Source organism: Arvicanthis niloticus, chromosome 11 (assembly GCF_011762505.2).
Source record: "Arvicanthis niloticus isolate mArvNil1 chromosome 11, mArvNil1.pat.X, whole genome shotgun sequence".
In the NCBI taxonomy this organism is placed as follows: Eukaryota; Metazoa; Chordata; class Mammalia; order Rodentia; family Muridae; genus Arvicanthis; species Arvicanthis niloticus.
Window position 1 is genome coordinate 18,944,143 of NC_047668.1, and position 13,221 is coordinate 18,957,363.

Sequence of the window (13,221 nt, forward strand, 5' to 3'; positions counted from 1 at the left end):
ATATCAGCTGAAAAACCTAGGTTTCATTTAAAGCTAGTATTTATTAAGTAGCCTGTTCCTGATTAAAAAAAAAAAAAAACTGTTCACAAAGGGGGAAAAAAAACCCTGCTATTCTCAGTTTTAGATCTCAGTTCAAATTAAAGGAGCAGTTTAAACTCCAGCTTGGCTGAAAAAAAGCCTTCAAATTTCCTATAAATCGAATGGTATTTTACAAATGAGCTCTACTTAACAAAAGAGACAAAAATATCAAGATATATATGAATTTAGCCTATTTTTTATTTCTGTGTGTTCATAGTAAACATTTTTTTGTAAGTGACAAACACGGGCATATGACCACAGTATCACAATCAAGAAATCTTAAGACAACATTAACAATCACTCAAATTGATGCGGCATTTGCGCAACACAGGTTACATATTTGCAAGGTTTACCTATAAGTACAATAGGTATTAACATTTCACTACATTTAGAAAAAATAAAAGTGACCTGTTAGTGACCACATACATCGAAATATACACAACACAAACTGAAGGCAATCCTTAATTTTGTCTCCTTCGGATTCAATTGAATGGGCAGTGTTGCCAACTAAACAACCTTCCTTTTTCGTTTGTTTGCTTATTTTAATACTTAGTATACCAAGTGCATTTGCTAGAATCCAATCTTTGGTCTAAAAGTAAACAAAAGGAAAAAAACAGTTCTTTAAAGAAAAGGACAAAACAATAAATGGCCAATATAATTCCTTGGGCACCTTTACTACAAATTCTTAAATACAAATTACAGTTTAACATTTTAAAACTCTCTTCATAATTTAGGTTGTTCTCAAGGCCTGCGTCCACCAAAGAGCTCCATGATAACTTATAATACTGCACACATGGAAATCTGGCAGCCTTTTGAGATAGACTTGTCAGGTTTGAATGAAATGGCAAAGCAGTCACTATTTAGATACACATTCTACTATAATTTGACGTCCAAACCTTATATTCTACAATGTATTCTCCCACATTGCACCTCGCTGACACTCCACACCGTGTTAGAATAGTAAACAACCCTAAAGACTGAACAAACGTACAGAAATGGGGGGGGGGAGGGCTTAATAAAAAATACCTGGACTTATTTTTTAATTATCATTTACAATGCAAATGTGTGTAAAACGTTCACTTACAGTCTGGTCCCCGGGATGTTAATGTATTAAAGGGTTGGAAGAAGACCCCTGATTTTGATGTGTGAAATAATCAGACAGTCCCCCGGACAGTCCTGTCGTAAAACTTGGCAAAGAGGGTCTTAAAGACTCACAGGGCAGGGTCGAGGGGGCCTGCGGCGACGTAGAGGAGGACGCGGCCCGGGCGCTCATGGACGTGCTGGTCTGCGAAGTCATTGACGGGTGTGGGACGTGGGGGAAAAAGTAACTGGTCTGGCCCGCGAGCAGGTTGACGGAGCAGGGGTTGAGGGAGTAGGTCCCGGAGCAGGGCACCGACAGGCCGCAGGGCACCGAGGCGGCGAGCGCAGCAGCCGTGAGGTGGTGCGTGGCATACGGGATCTCCCCGTTGACCAGCCGGTCCACGCTCAGCCCGTTGGCGGTGGAGAAGGAGTGGTTGTTGCCCAGCGAGTTTTGAGTCAACACGGAGCTGTAGGGCATGGGGTGGCTGGGGTAGGCCGACGTGGTCCCGTTGTAACTCAAAGTGCTGCTGGCGCGGGGGTGGTGCAGGGACAGGAAGGGCGACATGGGCCAGTAGAGGGAGCCGGCGCGGTCCATGAAGGTGAGGCCGGTGGAGGTGAGGCGAGCCCCGCGCTTGAAGGCCAGCTTGGCCCGAGACGTGGTGGAGCGGCGCCGCAGCTTGCCGGTCGTGCCGCCGATGAACACGTCGTCGCTCGACGGGTCCAGCATCCAGTAGTTACCCTTGCCCGGGTCATCGTAGTGGCGCGGTACCTTCACGAAGCACTTGTTGAGGGACAGGTTGTGACGGATGGAGTTCTGCCAGCCCTGCTTGTTCTCGCGGTAGTAGGGGAAGTTCTTCATGATGAACTCGTAGATGCCGTTGAGCGTCAGGCGCTTCTCGGGACTCTGCCTGATGGCCATCATGATGAGCGCGTTGTAGCTGAACGGCGGCTTCTCGTACTTGCCGTTCTTCTTGTCGCCCTCCTTGCCCCCCTCCCCGTCCTTGCCGCCCTCGCCCGCCCCCTTCTTCTCCTCCCCCCCGGCGCCCGCGCCCTTCTCCTTCTCGTCCGGCCCGACGGGCGCCAGCTCCGCCGGCCCACCGCCCGGCTCGCCTTTGGCTCCAAGTGCGTCAGCCTTGGCCCCGTCCAGCGCGGCGGACGGAGGGAGCAGAAGCGGCTGTGGGCCCTTGTCGTCGTCGGCTGCTGGGGCGCCACGCGCCTGCGGGGGCTGCGGGGCCGGGGGCGGCTGCTGCTGCTGCTGGGGCGGCGGTGGCGGCGGCTGGGGCGCGGGCGGCGGCGGGTGGTGGTGGTGGTGGTGATGATGATGATGCTGGGGGTGGTGGCTGTTGTGGTGGCCGTGGCTCGCGTGGTGGTTGTCGTTCTGGACGGCCTCGGGGACCAGGCTGTTGATGCTGAACGAGGACTTGGGAATCATTTTCACCTCTTTCCTATCTCCCATGTCCAGCATCACCCAGGCGTCGGGGGGCGGCGGCAGCGGCGGCGGCAGCGGCAGCGGCGGCGGCGCAGGAGCCGGGCAGCAGCACGGCAGGCGACCAACGGGTTCGGAGTGGGGCGCGGGGGGAGCGGGCAGCGGCGGCGGCACTGAGCGCTCCGGCAGCAGCGCAGTTGGACCACAGGCTCCGGCGCTGGCAAGGCATGTAGCAAAAGCTGCAACCACCCCTCAAGAATTAGAGAGATAAAGAGAGAGAGAGAGAGAGAGAGAGAGAGAGAGAGAGAGAGAGAGAGAGAGAGAGAGAGAGAGAGAGAGAGAGAGAGAGAGAGAGAGAGAGAGAGAGAGAGAGAAGCTAGAGGCAGAAGCAACCCGTCGCCCGGGGTGCAGCGCCCCGCTCCGTTCCGCGCCCGGCCTCCCCCTCCCCCGCTGCCTCCTCCTCCTCCTCGCGCCGCAGCAGTCACAGCAGCAGCAGCGGCAGCCCGAAGGGGGGGAGAGCCGGGCGGCGGGCGGGCGCGTCCCGGAGCGGCCGCGGCGAGGCTAGGAGACAGCGATCGAGGCGGCTATAGCCACAATTAATTTTCCGAGCTACAGGCGCACACTAGGGCTGTAAAAAAATTTTTGGTTTAACCTTTCCTACTGCTGAACCAATCAGTGCTGGCGGCGTGCGGGAGCGTCTGGCTAGCCGTCGACCAATCGGGGGCCCAGGGCCCGCCCACCCCCGCCCCGCCCCGGCCCCGCCCCCCCGCGCGCACCGCCCCCTCCGGGTGGCGGGGCCCAGGCCTGGAGCCGCGGGGATCGGCGGGAGCTCGCCCACCCGGCCAAGCTTAGCGTGGGGCGTGCGCCCCGGGCCTCGGCCGCTCGACCGTGGCCTCCTCCCTGTATGGGATTATTTTTCTTTGCGCGTCAATATTTATCCTTATTGATTAAAGTTTGTATCCAATTTGGTCTCTAAGAGCGGGGGGGGGGGCGCGCGGCGGAGGGGCGAGCTGGGAGGATGCGGGAGAGGGCGTGAACCCTAGAGACGCGGCGGCCACGGCAGCGCCCTCGGAGCGAACCGGCCAGCGGCCCGGGAGAGCCGGCCTTGGGGGATCGGGGCCTGGGAGGTGGTGGGGCGCGGGCGGCCACGGCCAGGCGGGTACTTACAGCTTCCTGCGGGCCCCCGGCGAGCTCGGCTGAGGGCGGCGAGCGGGGGCGGCTGGCTGAGCGCTGGGTTGCCTTCCGCGGCGGCCTTCCGCGCGGGCGGAGAGCTGCCCTGAGCGAGCACAGTACCAAACAGTCCCGAAATAAAGCAGGTAACACGTGCGCTCTCTCTCTGTCTCCCTTCACTCCAAGACACGCGCTCACGCGCGCGCGGGTGACCCGATGGCGTTGTCTCCTCGGCACTCCACCTCCTCTTCAGCTTCTAGGCAGTATTGGAAGCCGGTAGCCGCGATCGATCATCCTGGAAATATTTTCATTTTGCTTGACATTGAAGAAAATATGAGTGGGCGTCTACTTCCGTTTTTTTAAAAAAATCCTATGTTTGCTCCTTTTTCCCATTTCACAAAGACTTTTTCTCTTTAAAACCTCAATCTTGAAACACCAGTATGTCGAAAACAGTTCTTACCCTTTCTTGATGCTGTTGGAATGCTCTGGGGAGCCTGAGGACGGTGGATTTGACAGTCCCAGCTTCTGGGGTTTGGGGATTGTTTGGTGGGGAGGTTGAAATGAGTGGGTAGTTTGTGATTCAAAGCCTTTAAAAAGATCGTGGCCAGGGCCAGGGCTAAGGCCCAGCATTTCCCAGGGATTGGAATTTAGTGCGGAGCACACAGATCAGAAACCCTCACGGGCTCGAAGCGCAGCCTGCCACGTTGTAAAGAGAGGCCGTAGCCAGAGAGGAGAGGGAGGTGGAGACATATAGGTCACGAGTATCTTTCCCCTCCTCTTTAAGGTAAAATACTCTAGCCGTGCAAGCATTCTTCACTTTGATGAGCTCTTAGCTAAGTGATCTGGCAGTCTTGATATTAAAAAAAAAAAAAAAATGGAAGGAGAAAAAAACAGGGCCTATGTGTGACGTTAAGATCTAGCAGGAAAAAAATGCATTACTCAAAATAATAGGGAGTTATTCCACTGTTCCCACCCCCAACTTTGAAATGGGGCGCGAAAAGAGGGTAGGGAAAGAGAAGGAAACTCTGGAAAGAATAATACACAATTACAAATAGCTCGCAAATTTTAATACATCTACTGGGAATGTTGTAAGGGATCTTTATTTGTCCTCAAATATCCTTCCACTGGTTGGATCTATTCCTAAGTATCCGCTGACTTTAAAACAAGCTACGCATGATTCTAGGGTTCTAGCTATCAGCTTTGCAAACCATCTCGGTGCCTAAGGTTGATTTCTAACCTTGGGGTTTCTCGGGGAGCCTGGTGAGCTTTGCTAACCTAGCGTGAGAGCTCTGTGAGCCTGGGTTGTCCTGTTCACTTCTCTTTCCACTCTTTTCTCTTCCTCGGGCCGATTTTCCATGGTGGTTCCTCAATGTGCTTGCTTTCTTTCCTCCTCCCCTCTTCCTTCTTCCCCTTTCACTAACCCACCCCTTCTCCCTCCCTCCTTTCCTCTCCCCTCCACTCCTCCACCTACTCCTCCCCATCCCCCAGCCCCCCTTCTCACCACCGCTTATAATGGCTCACGGGGCTCCCTCTGAGGTGGACGGCCCGGTACGTTTTCGTAGTCGGTCTAGCGTGAAATGATTCGGTGTAACCGGATTCTTGGGAAAGGACAGGTTACGTAAACATTTACTGATGTGAAGTAACTATACTATTTGTACTCTGATATGCAGGAAGGAAAGTGTTGATTAACACAGAAGAAAAAAAAAAGCGAAATTAGCTGATTGCATGCTCATAAGTGCAAGCTGTCATTGAACTGCTTTTAAAATAGACACAGCTGGGTGTTTGTGTTGAAAAATTTCTTGTGTTTTTGCTAATACTGAAATAAGCATGATTTTGTATACCAAACATTTTCAGATCATTAAAATTTGTAATCTGTGCTGGTTTTAAACACAAAGAAAAGAAACAGAATCATTTCGATGTAAAATTTGCTGATATTATATTAACTCAATCAGGTCTGTACAAATTGTGCATTGTGTCTCCTAAAATCTGTTTGATCAATTTAATACACAAAGTGCCAAACGTGGGTATTGTTTGTTAACATTGGACATTTTATTCAAATCTGAGCTCAGCAGTGAACTGGAGGCGTCTTCCCTGAATACAACACCAGCTCTGACTGATGAATTTTTAATGTTTTGAGGTGCTTCTTAGGTTAAAGCTAAGTGTGTATTGTTTTGTTACCCCGTGGAAGAAATTAGCAGGCAAAGTAAGTTTTTTTTTTTCTCCTGTTTACTTTCAAGGAGCAAAAACTGGGTTTTGTACAGTGAGAGCTGCAATATTCTGATTTTATATGTCAAGCCTTATAGTGGCCTGAAAATTGTTTTGCATGCAAATTAAGGGTGTGCTGTGTTATATTTAAGGGTGCATGAATGCAAGCCTCTCAAAGCAGGATGATTTATAGTAAAATGTAGCATATAGTTTGATATAATATTAAAACTAGTTTCCTGATGCAAAGGTTATTTGTAATTCTCTAAAAAGCAAGTTTGAATCCCTTTAAATAATTTTATTTGTTCTTTCTGATGAAACTGGGATATATATCAGAATACACACACATATGTATTTCAGGCTCGTTCAACAAAACATGTACTGTTTACTTGGAGGCTTATATTTGTATCAGCAATGCTTTCTTTTTAGATTTGCTGCTAGTTGAAGCAGAGGGGGAAGGAGTTCCTGGACAAAGTATTGTGAAGTTGAAAGTCTCTGGATGAGGCTTTGTATATCCTACCAACCAATTTGGGTGCAAATTGGATTTGAAGTCCTGCCCACGTCCACCCTGGGCCTCTTCCCTCAGCACATAAAGCCCTGTTTTCAGCCTCCTCTGTCGCTGTGATTACCTTCAGAAGACAGAGGGCAGGCAGCCAGTGGTCTCAGACCGGAAACAAAATCCCCCCACCAGTATAATTTTCCCTCCTAATCAATTTAACCTCACACATCTAAATTTGCGAATGTATAGTCTTAGGGAAGAAATGAATATAAGAGCGTATCAGTTAAATGTGATCTGTTAGTTTACACAGTGGTGAACTTGTAGGCCTCAGCTCTCATCCACTACCCACACACCCCTAAAACTGGGACAAGAACTGTAGAGTGAGTAATTGCAGCAGAAGAGTTGCTGGGGAAACGTAGATTATTCCTTCTCAATTTTTAAAATCAATCTCCAAGTCTACATAGTGCACTTCATTAGAGCAGGGGTAGCTTATTTTTATTCCATCTTTGAGGAGGATGGATGGATGGATGTTACATTGTCTTCCTTAGGGACTTTTTTTTTTTTTTTCTTTAGGCTTTCTAGTAACAAGGGTGGGCCATATTTATCTACCTCCACCTTTCCCTTGGGAGCAGAGACAAACTCTAGGTAAAGTTCTCTTCTTACAAATGCACAGGACGGTTTGTGACCTCTTGACACGGGGAGTCAGTGGATCCCATGCTGAGACATCCAGGTAATTTCAATGATTCTGTAACAAATGAAGTCTGCCCTCCCTAGAGCCAACTTGTCTATAATCTCTTCCTAACAGCAGGTAATGGTGCTAACATTTAGTGATTAGAAGTTACTCTTTAGCGTGTTGTATCCTTGTTCTGTGGGTTTTGGTTACAGGTTATACGATTAGGTTTGCGAGAACAGTAGTGAACTAAACTTCCCAGTAAGAGGTCTTCACACCAGGGAAGTGTTACTTTTCCTCAGCAGCCCTGCCTCGTCACTCATTAGGGAGCTGCAGGTTGTCAGAGGCTGCTCTCAGCAGGCTCATGCACGCACCCCTAACGTCAGCAAGGGCGCGCATATGTGCATGGAGTGGGTACACACACACACACACACACACACACACACACACACTCACACACACACACAGCTCTAAAACTAAATTAAGAAGCCGATGATTAAGACAAGCGTCTACTAGGCCTGTCATTTCAGCATCCTTCCATCATAACATTGTGGCATTGGCAATTTTGCTTGAGAACCTTGAGGAAAAAAAAAATCTAAGGGAGAGCCTCATATTTGAGAGTTGAAATGTTTAACTTCTATAAGCTAGGGAACCACTTCAGAAGCCAGACAGTTAAAGGGTGGAGGAAGAAGAGAAGGGAAGTGGTCTTCATAGAAACTCATTGATTTCTCTGAGCACATCTCCTTGACATGGCCATGTGTCCCCTATGTAGCAAAGCTAGATCCTCTAGCACCCAAAAACTCCTGGTAAGAGACTCGCAACATAATGGCATCACCCTAGAGCCATTGAACCCTTGAGTTGCTGGGAACAAGGTCTCTGTAGAATACTCTGAACATCTTTGATGAATAGGAAGGCCTGCTGCCCTTTAATGTGTTTTCTGTTACTTGCCAGCAGCTCCGGGACTATTGAGAGTTTAAGAAGTTGATTCCCTGGTAAGATGCTCCAGTTGCAGATCAGATCCAATTGGGAGAAATTCTCTCACACACCAGCTAGGCAAGCCAGTCCTGAAAGGCCAGTGTCTATATTTTCCCCTAGTTGCCCAAGGAATCAATGCAGTCTACTTTCCCAAGAAGACAGGAAACATTGAAGAGAGAAAAAAGAGAGTGGAAGTGTGGTCCCAGAACTGGAAATGGAAGACAAGGCTTGGCTTCTTAGTTTTCCCCACCCCATCCCAGACTTTCTGAAAAGGAAAGAAAGAGACTTACAAAATCCAGCATGTATGACTATGCTGTCTTTTCTGGTTTGTTCATCAGTGCATCTTGAAAGGAAAAGAAAGAAAATTATTACACACATACAAACACACACACACACACACACACACACACACACACACACTGAAACAAAAGCTTGCAGGCTGAAAAAGCACACAACTCCTATGACACAGAGGCCCTAACTATGTCATCACTAGTATTAGTGTTTCTGAGAATCAATGAGATGTTCATCAAGAGCCTGAATTGCCTTCTTTAAGAAAAAGTATAGACTTCTCTGGGAGCACAAATATCAAATCTCCTATGTTCTGAAGCAACTTTCCAGAAGATCCCCAAAACTCCCATTGTGAGAGAAAACTGGATGAACAAAAAGGGTGACTCAGTTGCAACTCTTAGATGGTCAGTTCAGAAGCAGTCACCCCTCAACAGTCAAATGCACACGGAATTCATAGGGTTGTATGTGAGATGAATACATATAATAAGGGGAATGACTCCTGCTCATTGCAAGTATGTAGAGGCATAAGGAGAGGGAAAACTGCATGCTTGAGTCCCAAAGCCTCCTTTAGTCCAGGACAGAAAGCAAGCTGCGTACTAATAAAATGTCTGCTTTCTTATCAAAAAAATAACCTCCCAAACAAAACAAAACAAACAAAGCAAAACAAACAAAAATCCAACCAAACAAACACAAAACTACCAGGACAAACTAATGTGCACAACTCATACCCACCTGCCTCTTCGCTCTCTAGTACTGGCTCTTCTAGGTCCTTCCCACACCCCACCCCACCCCCAAACCCAAAGCAGAACCTGTGGCACCAGTGTTTGCCAAAGGTCCTGATGATGACGACGACGGAGCTTCGCTGCCGCCGATGGACTTGCTAGTCTGCTTGCCTCTGCTCTCCTCTCCTCCCAGCGCGCTCACCCTGAGCTCCTTTGTAGTCCACGCCTGCCAAGTGCAATCCAGCCCGAGAGAGAGGCCTTGCCTTTAGGTTTCATCTCCAGATCCCTCCTCCCCTTTTGAAAAGGCAACTTTCAGCTTAGATGTCTGGTTTTTGCACATCAGACTGGAAGTATGCACAAACAGATCAATATTTTTGGGCTTTTTAGGTCATCTGCCATGGTGAACGCGGAGAGGGAGGGGATGAGGCGGGTGAGGGGGGGTACAGTTAAAGGTTGTGAGCTTGTATTGATATAATGCACAAGTCTGAGCTGAAATACCAGTGCGTGGTGCTGAAGTTAATTCGAATATTCAATAACAACTAAGGAGTATTGAACCCAGTGGGGGAGAGCAGTTACACACCACTTCCCTTCGGATCTTCCCAAGAAGCTACACACAGGAAGGAGACACCCGACAGAGCAAGCTAGATGTTGCAGGGCACCAGAGCAAACTACTACCGTCACCAAATGAAAACTAGAACAACTCAGTTCCTTTTCAGAATTGATAACAAAGGTGCCGGAATATTTTTATATTAAACAATCCCTAGTGGATTTATTTCACTAAATTCGGTGTCTCCCTTCTGGCTTTGTCCTAAGACAGGAGAGAGAAAGCAATATTATCGGGATAATAACTCAGCTGGGCAAGTGTGGTTCAGCTGAATGTGTGGGCTACAAACCCTCAAACCAAGAGGCTCTCTCGCTTTCTGTCTTTCTTTTTCTTTTTGTCTTCTAATCTCTCTCTCTCTCTCTCTCTCTCTCTCTCTCTCTCTCTCTCTCTCTCTCTCTCTCTCTCTCTCTCTCTCCCTCCCCACCCAGCCCCTTCCTTTCTCCTCTCTTCCTTCTTCCCCTCTCTTTTTGTCTAGAACATGAATTTGTTAGATAAGAAAGAAGAGAAAATGGAAACTCAGAAGAAGCCCCCCGCTTGCCGAGAGCAGCGGCATGCGCGGTGTGACGGCGGCCGCAAGCAGAGCCTAGAGAGGCACATTCTGGTGCTTTCTCGGTTTATGACTTCCAGGATGCCTGTAGGGCCAGGCGCTGCGCTCGCTCGCATTTCTGCCCAAGCAACCCACCGTTTGGGCTTAGAATAAATACCCTCAAAGAAAAAAGGCCTCCAATTAAGCTGAGTATATGCTAACCATCTCGCATCAAAAAAAATGGGCCTGGAGATTTTTTATAGAGGGAGTTTTAGGTTCAGACCACCAAATAACCCGTGAGTGAGAGAATCCGGGTATTGAGGTCTGGAATTGTACACGAAACATTATTTCCTAATTAATTAAAGTAATTCTCTTTCTCTATATTCATATACATGCTATTGATTACACGCCCCTATTTGCTTGAAAAAGTGCTCTGAGTATCTTTAGAGCACACTGCTCTTTCTTTGTCCCCTTGAACATTTACAGCTGATCTTGCGGCTGGTTGAGATCAATTAGCACTGGATTTTGCCCTGGGATTGCTCCCCAGGGCAGACAAATGGAGCCAACTGGTCTCCAGAGACTTTATTCGCCCCTGTGTATCCGCCAGGGCTCCGTAGGCAGTTCAAAATCCCAAGCCTTGGTTTCACTTGATTTTGTTGTTGTTGTTATTGATAAATATTGGGTCATACACAAGCCACTTGTCAGAGCCTTTGGCTCCATCTCACAGCGGCAGCTCCTAGCGGGGCGTTTGAGTCTTGTCCTAGAAGCTGAAAAAATTTCCTGGGAAGGGAACTGCACATTCTCTGTTCCTTCAGTTCCGGTGATATCCCTGTAAGATCATAGATGTCTGCTATCAGGTTCATTCTTTAATTTGTTCCAATATATGCATACTGAGTAGATGAGTGTGTTCCAGCCATTTAAAAATTGTAATGATTGGGAGGGGGTGTTGGTGAGTTGATGCTAGTCCTGTAAGTATATCCGAAGCTCCCCCAAAGCTCAGCCATTGTAATTATGGGGAGGTGGAGGATGAGTCGGTAGGTAGGGCACTTGAGGGTTGTGTAATTGGAGTGTTGTATACAGTTTATCTTTCAGCTGCGCTGTGTATATTTCTTCCCCTTGATACATACTGCATATGAACAGAGCCCATGCTCGGCTTGCCTTGGCATGTTTGAAGCCCCAGACACCTAACAGTATCATTACAGGAAAGAGACAAAGCCCCAAAGACTCCATCCAGGCAGGGAGGTGACTGCCTTTGGGGCGAATGGGGAGTTTCCTTGGCATTGAACTTGTCAGGGAAGCGCAGCCACTGCTGGACTCCCTTGACTTCAGGTCTTCCCGATGCTGAAGTAGGCGTGTGTGTGTGTGTGTGTGTGTGTGTGTGTGTGTGTGTGTGTGTAACCAACTGATTTCCGACATTTCAAAGAGATTCTTTCTATTTCTCAGCATTACGGAAATGTACGTTGCTGGAAAAGCAGTAAAAACAAGCACAGAGCTGCAATTTTCAAGAAAATAGGATCTCCAAATATAAAAATAAAAAAGTAGCAGATAAGATGTATAATTCAATCAAATTACACAAAATTGCTTGAGAATCCAGAACAGTAGCGATCCATTATGCCTCTGTTTTATTAGTGACAAGTACAATTACTCTAAAATAAAGAACACTGGTGAATATATAATTGGCTGTAATCATGTTAGTGTTTGAATAAAAATGACGGGAACATTTAACACTTTGACAACAAAATGTTCAGAAATAACTTATTTATTCAAACAGTTTTTTATTTTCCACCAAGCGAAGGAGAAACACAGTTTGCTTAGGAAAATCAATGACTTTTCCCTGCAATAAATAAATACCCCAAAGGGGAAAAAACAGCCCCACACCTCTATATTATTACTACTATTATTTTTAACCACCAAGAAGCTTAATCCTATTTGAAGTCAACACTTCCCATAGTGGTTGTTTGGTACTAAAGCCCGCCACCTAGAGGAACAACTGTATACTGCAATGCCAACCCCCTTTACCCCCGCGGTGACCCGGAGAATCAGTTAATATTCTTTGCAAATTGCTGTCCAAACTAACTCTCTCACTCCACCCCCTCATATCCCCTTCCGCCCTGAAACATCGTCACAATATTTTCTTAGTAATTGTTATGCGCAATTGACAAAAACAGAGACTTTCTCCGTTAGTCTAGATCTCCCGGGAAAGTGCCAGGGAGAGCACCCCGGGAAACAGGTCAGGGCTGGGAAGGTTCTGAAGAGACAATTCACTTTCACCTGGGGTTCATTCCCAGCAGCCTGATTTCACGTCTCTTAAAGGAACAGCTTAACAGAGAAATCACCATATTCCAGCTCTCTCTGGTTTCCTGTAGAGTAAGCAACCAGGTCCGCAGTTCTACTCCCCCCCACCCCCCACCCTGCTCCGCCGGCGTATAAAATCTGGTTCCCTGCTTTTTATCTAATTAGTCCTGTAAGTTTTATCGACCCAGCTAGGTTACTGGGAATACCCATAATGCAGATTTTGTTTGGTTGTGTTCCTGGAGCTAGACTCACGCAAAAGAAAAATCTAGATTTTTGCACAGTCCTGGCGTGTCAAGAAACGCGTGCAGTTTGCAGGAAAATTCGGGGCTCGGCAGGACTTTTCGCCTTTAAGTCTTGTTGGTTTGCCTGGTTCTTCGGGGATTGGGGGAGCCACCCTTCCTTCTCACCCACTTTATTTTAAGCTTTGGGCAGGGATACTCTAAATGAGGGCGAAGAATTTCCTAATGTGCGTTACATTTTCCCTTTACGGACTTTGCCGCCACCGCCTCTATGGTGATCCAGGCAGACATTCAGCCTTCCCCATCTCACTCTAAAGTTTTATTTTATCTGCCTGAAGTTGCCTAGAAAAAATGTTTAAGCTAGCAGGATGCGATAAAAGCAAGATAATTAAATTCATTTAAAAAAATAAGTGTAGCAAATACCCACACTTCAGCTGAGTTTTATTT

At 47.6% G+C, this 13,221-nt stretch overlaps 1 protein-coding gene across 2 annotated transcripts; it reads right to left on the reverse strand.

Annotated features, from left to right (window-relative positions):
- Nucleotides 1-254: 254 nt before the first annotated feature.
- Foxg1 (forkhead box G1) lies at nucleotides 255-9,218 on the reverse strand. Of its 2 annotated transcripts, XM_076941902.1 has the most exons (5): nucleotides 9,121-9,218; nucleotides 8,391-8,443; nucleotides 5,256-5,352; nucleotides 3,752-4,049; nucleotides 255-2,823 (listed from the first exon to the last, which is right to left on the reverse strand). In XM_076941902.1, the coding sequence occupies exon 5, from the start codon at nucleotides 2,621-2,623 to the stop codon at nucleotides 1,181-1,183; it is 1,443 nt and encodes a 480-aa protein (XP_076798017.1). In that variant the 5' UTR covers nucleotides 2,624-2,823; nucleotides 3,752-4,049; nucleotides 5,256-5,352; nucleotides 8,391-8,443; nucleotides 9,121-9,218; the 3' UTR covers nucleotides 255-1,180. The 2 variants fall into 2 exon arrangements, with proteins under 2 accessions (XP_076798017.1, XP_034370256.1); XM_034514365.3 differs by lacking the exons at nucleotides 5,256-5,352; nucleotides 8,391-8,443; nucleotides 9,121-9,218 and adding an exon at nucleotides 4,215-5,165.
- Nucleotides 9,219-13,221: the final 4,003 nt, after the last annotated feature.

Coding starts and splice junctions, on each gene's coding strand:
- Foxg1 (XM_076941902.1), bottom strand. CDS start 2,623: ATGCTGGACATGGGAGATAGGAAAGAGGTGAAAATGATTCCCAAGTCC.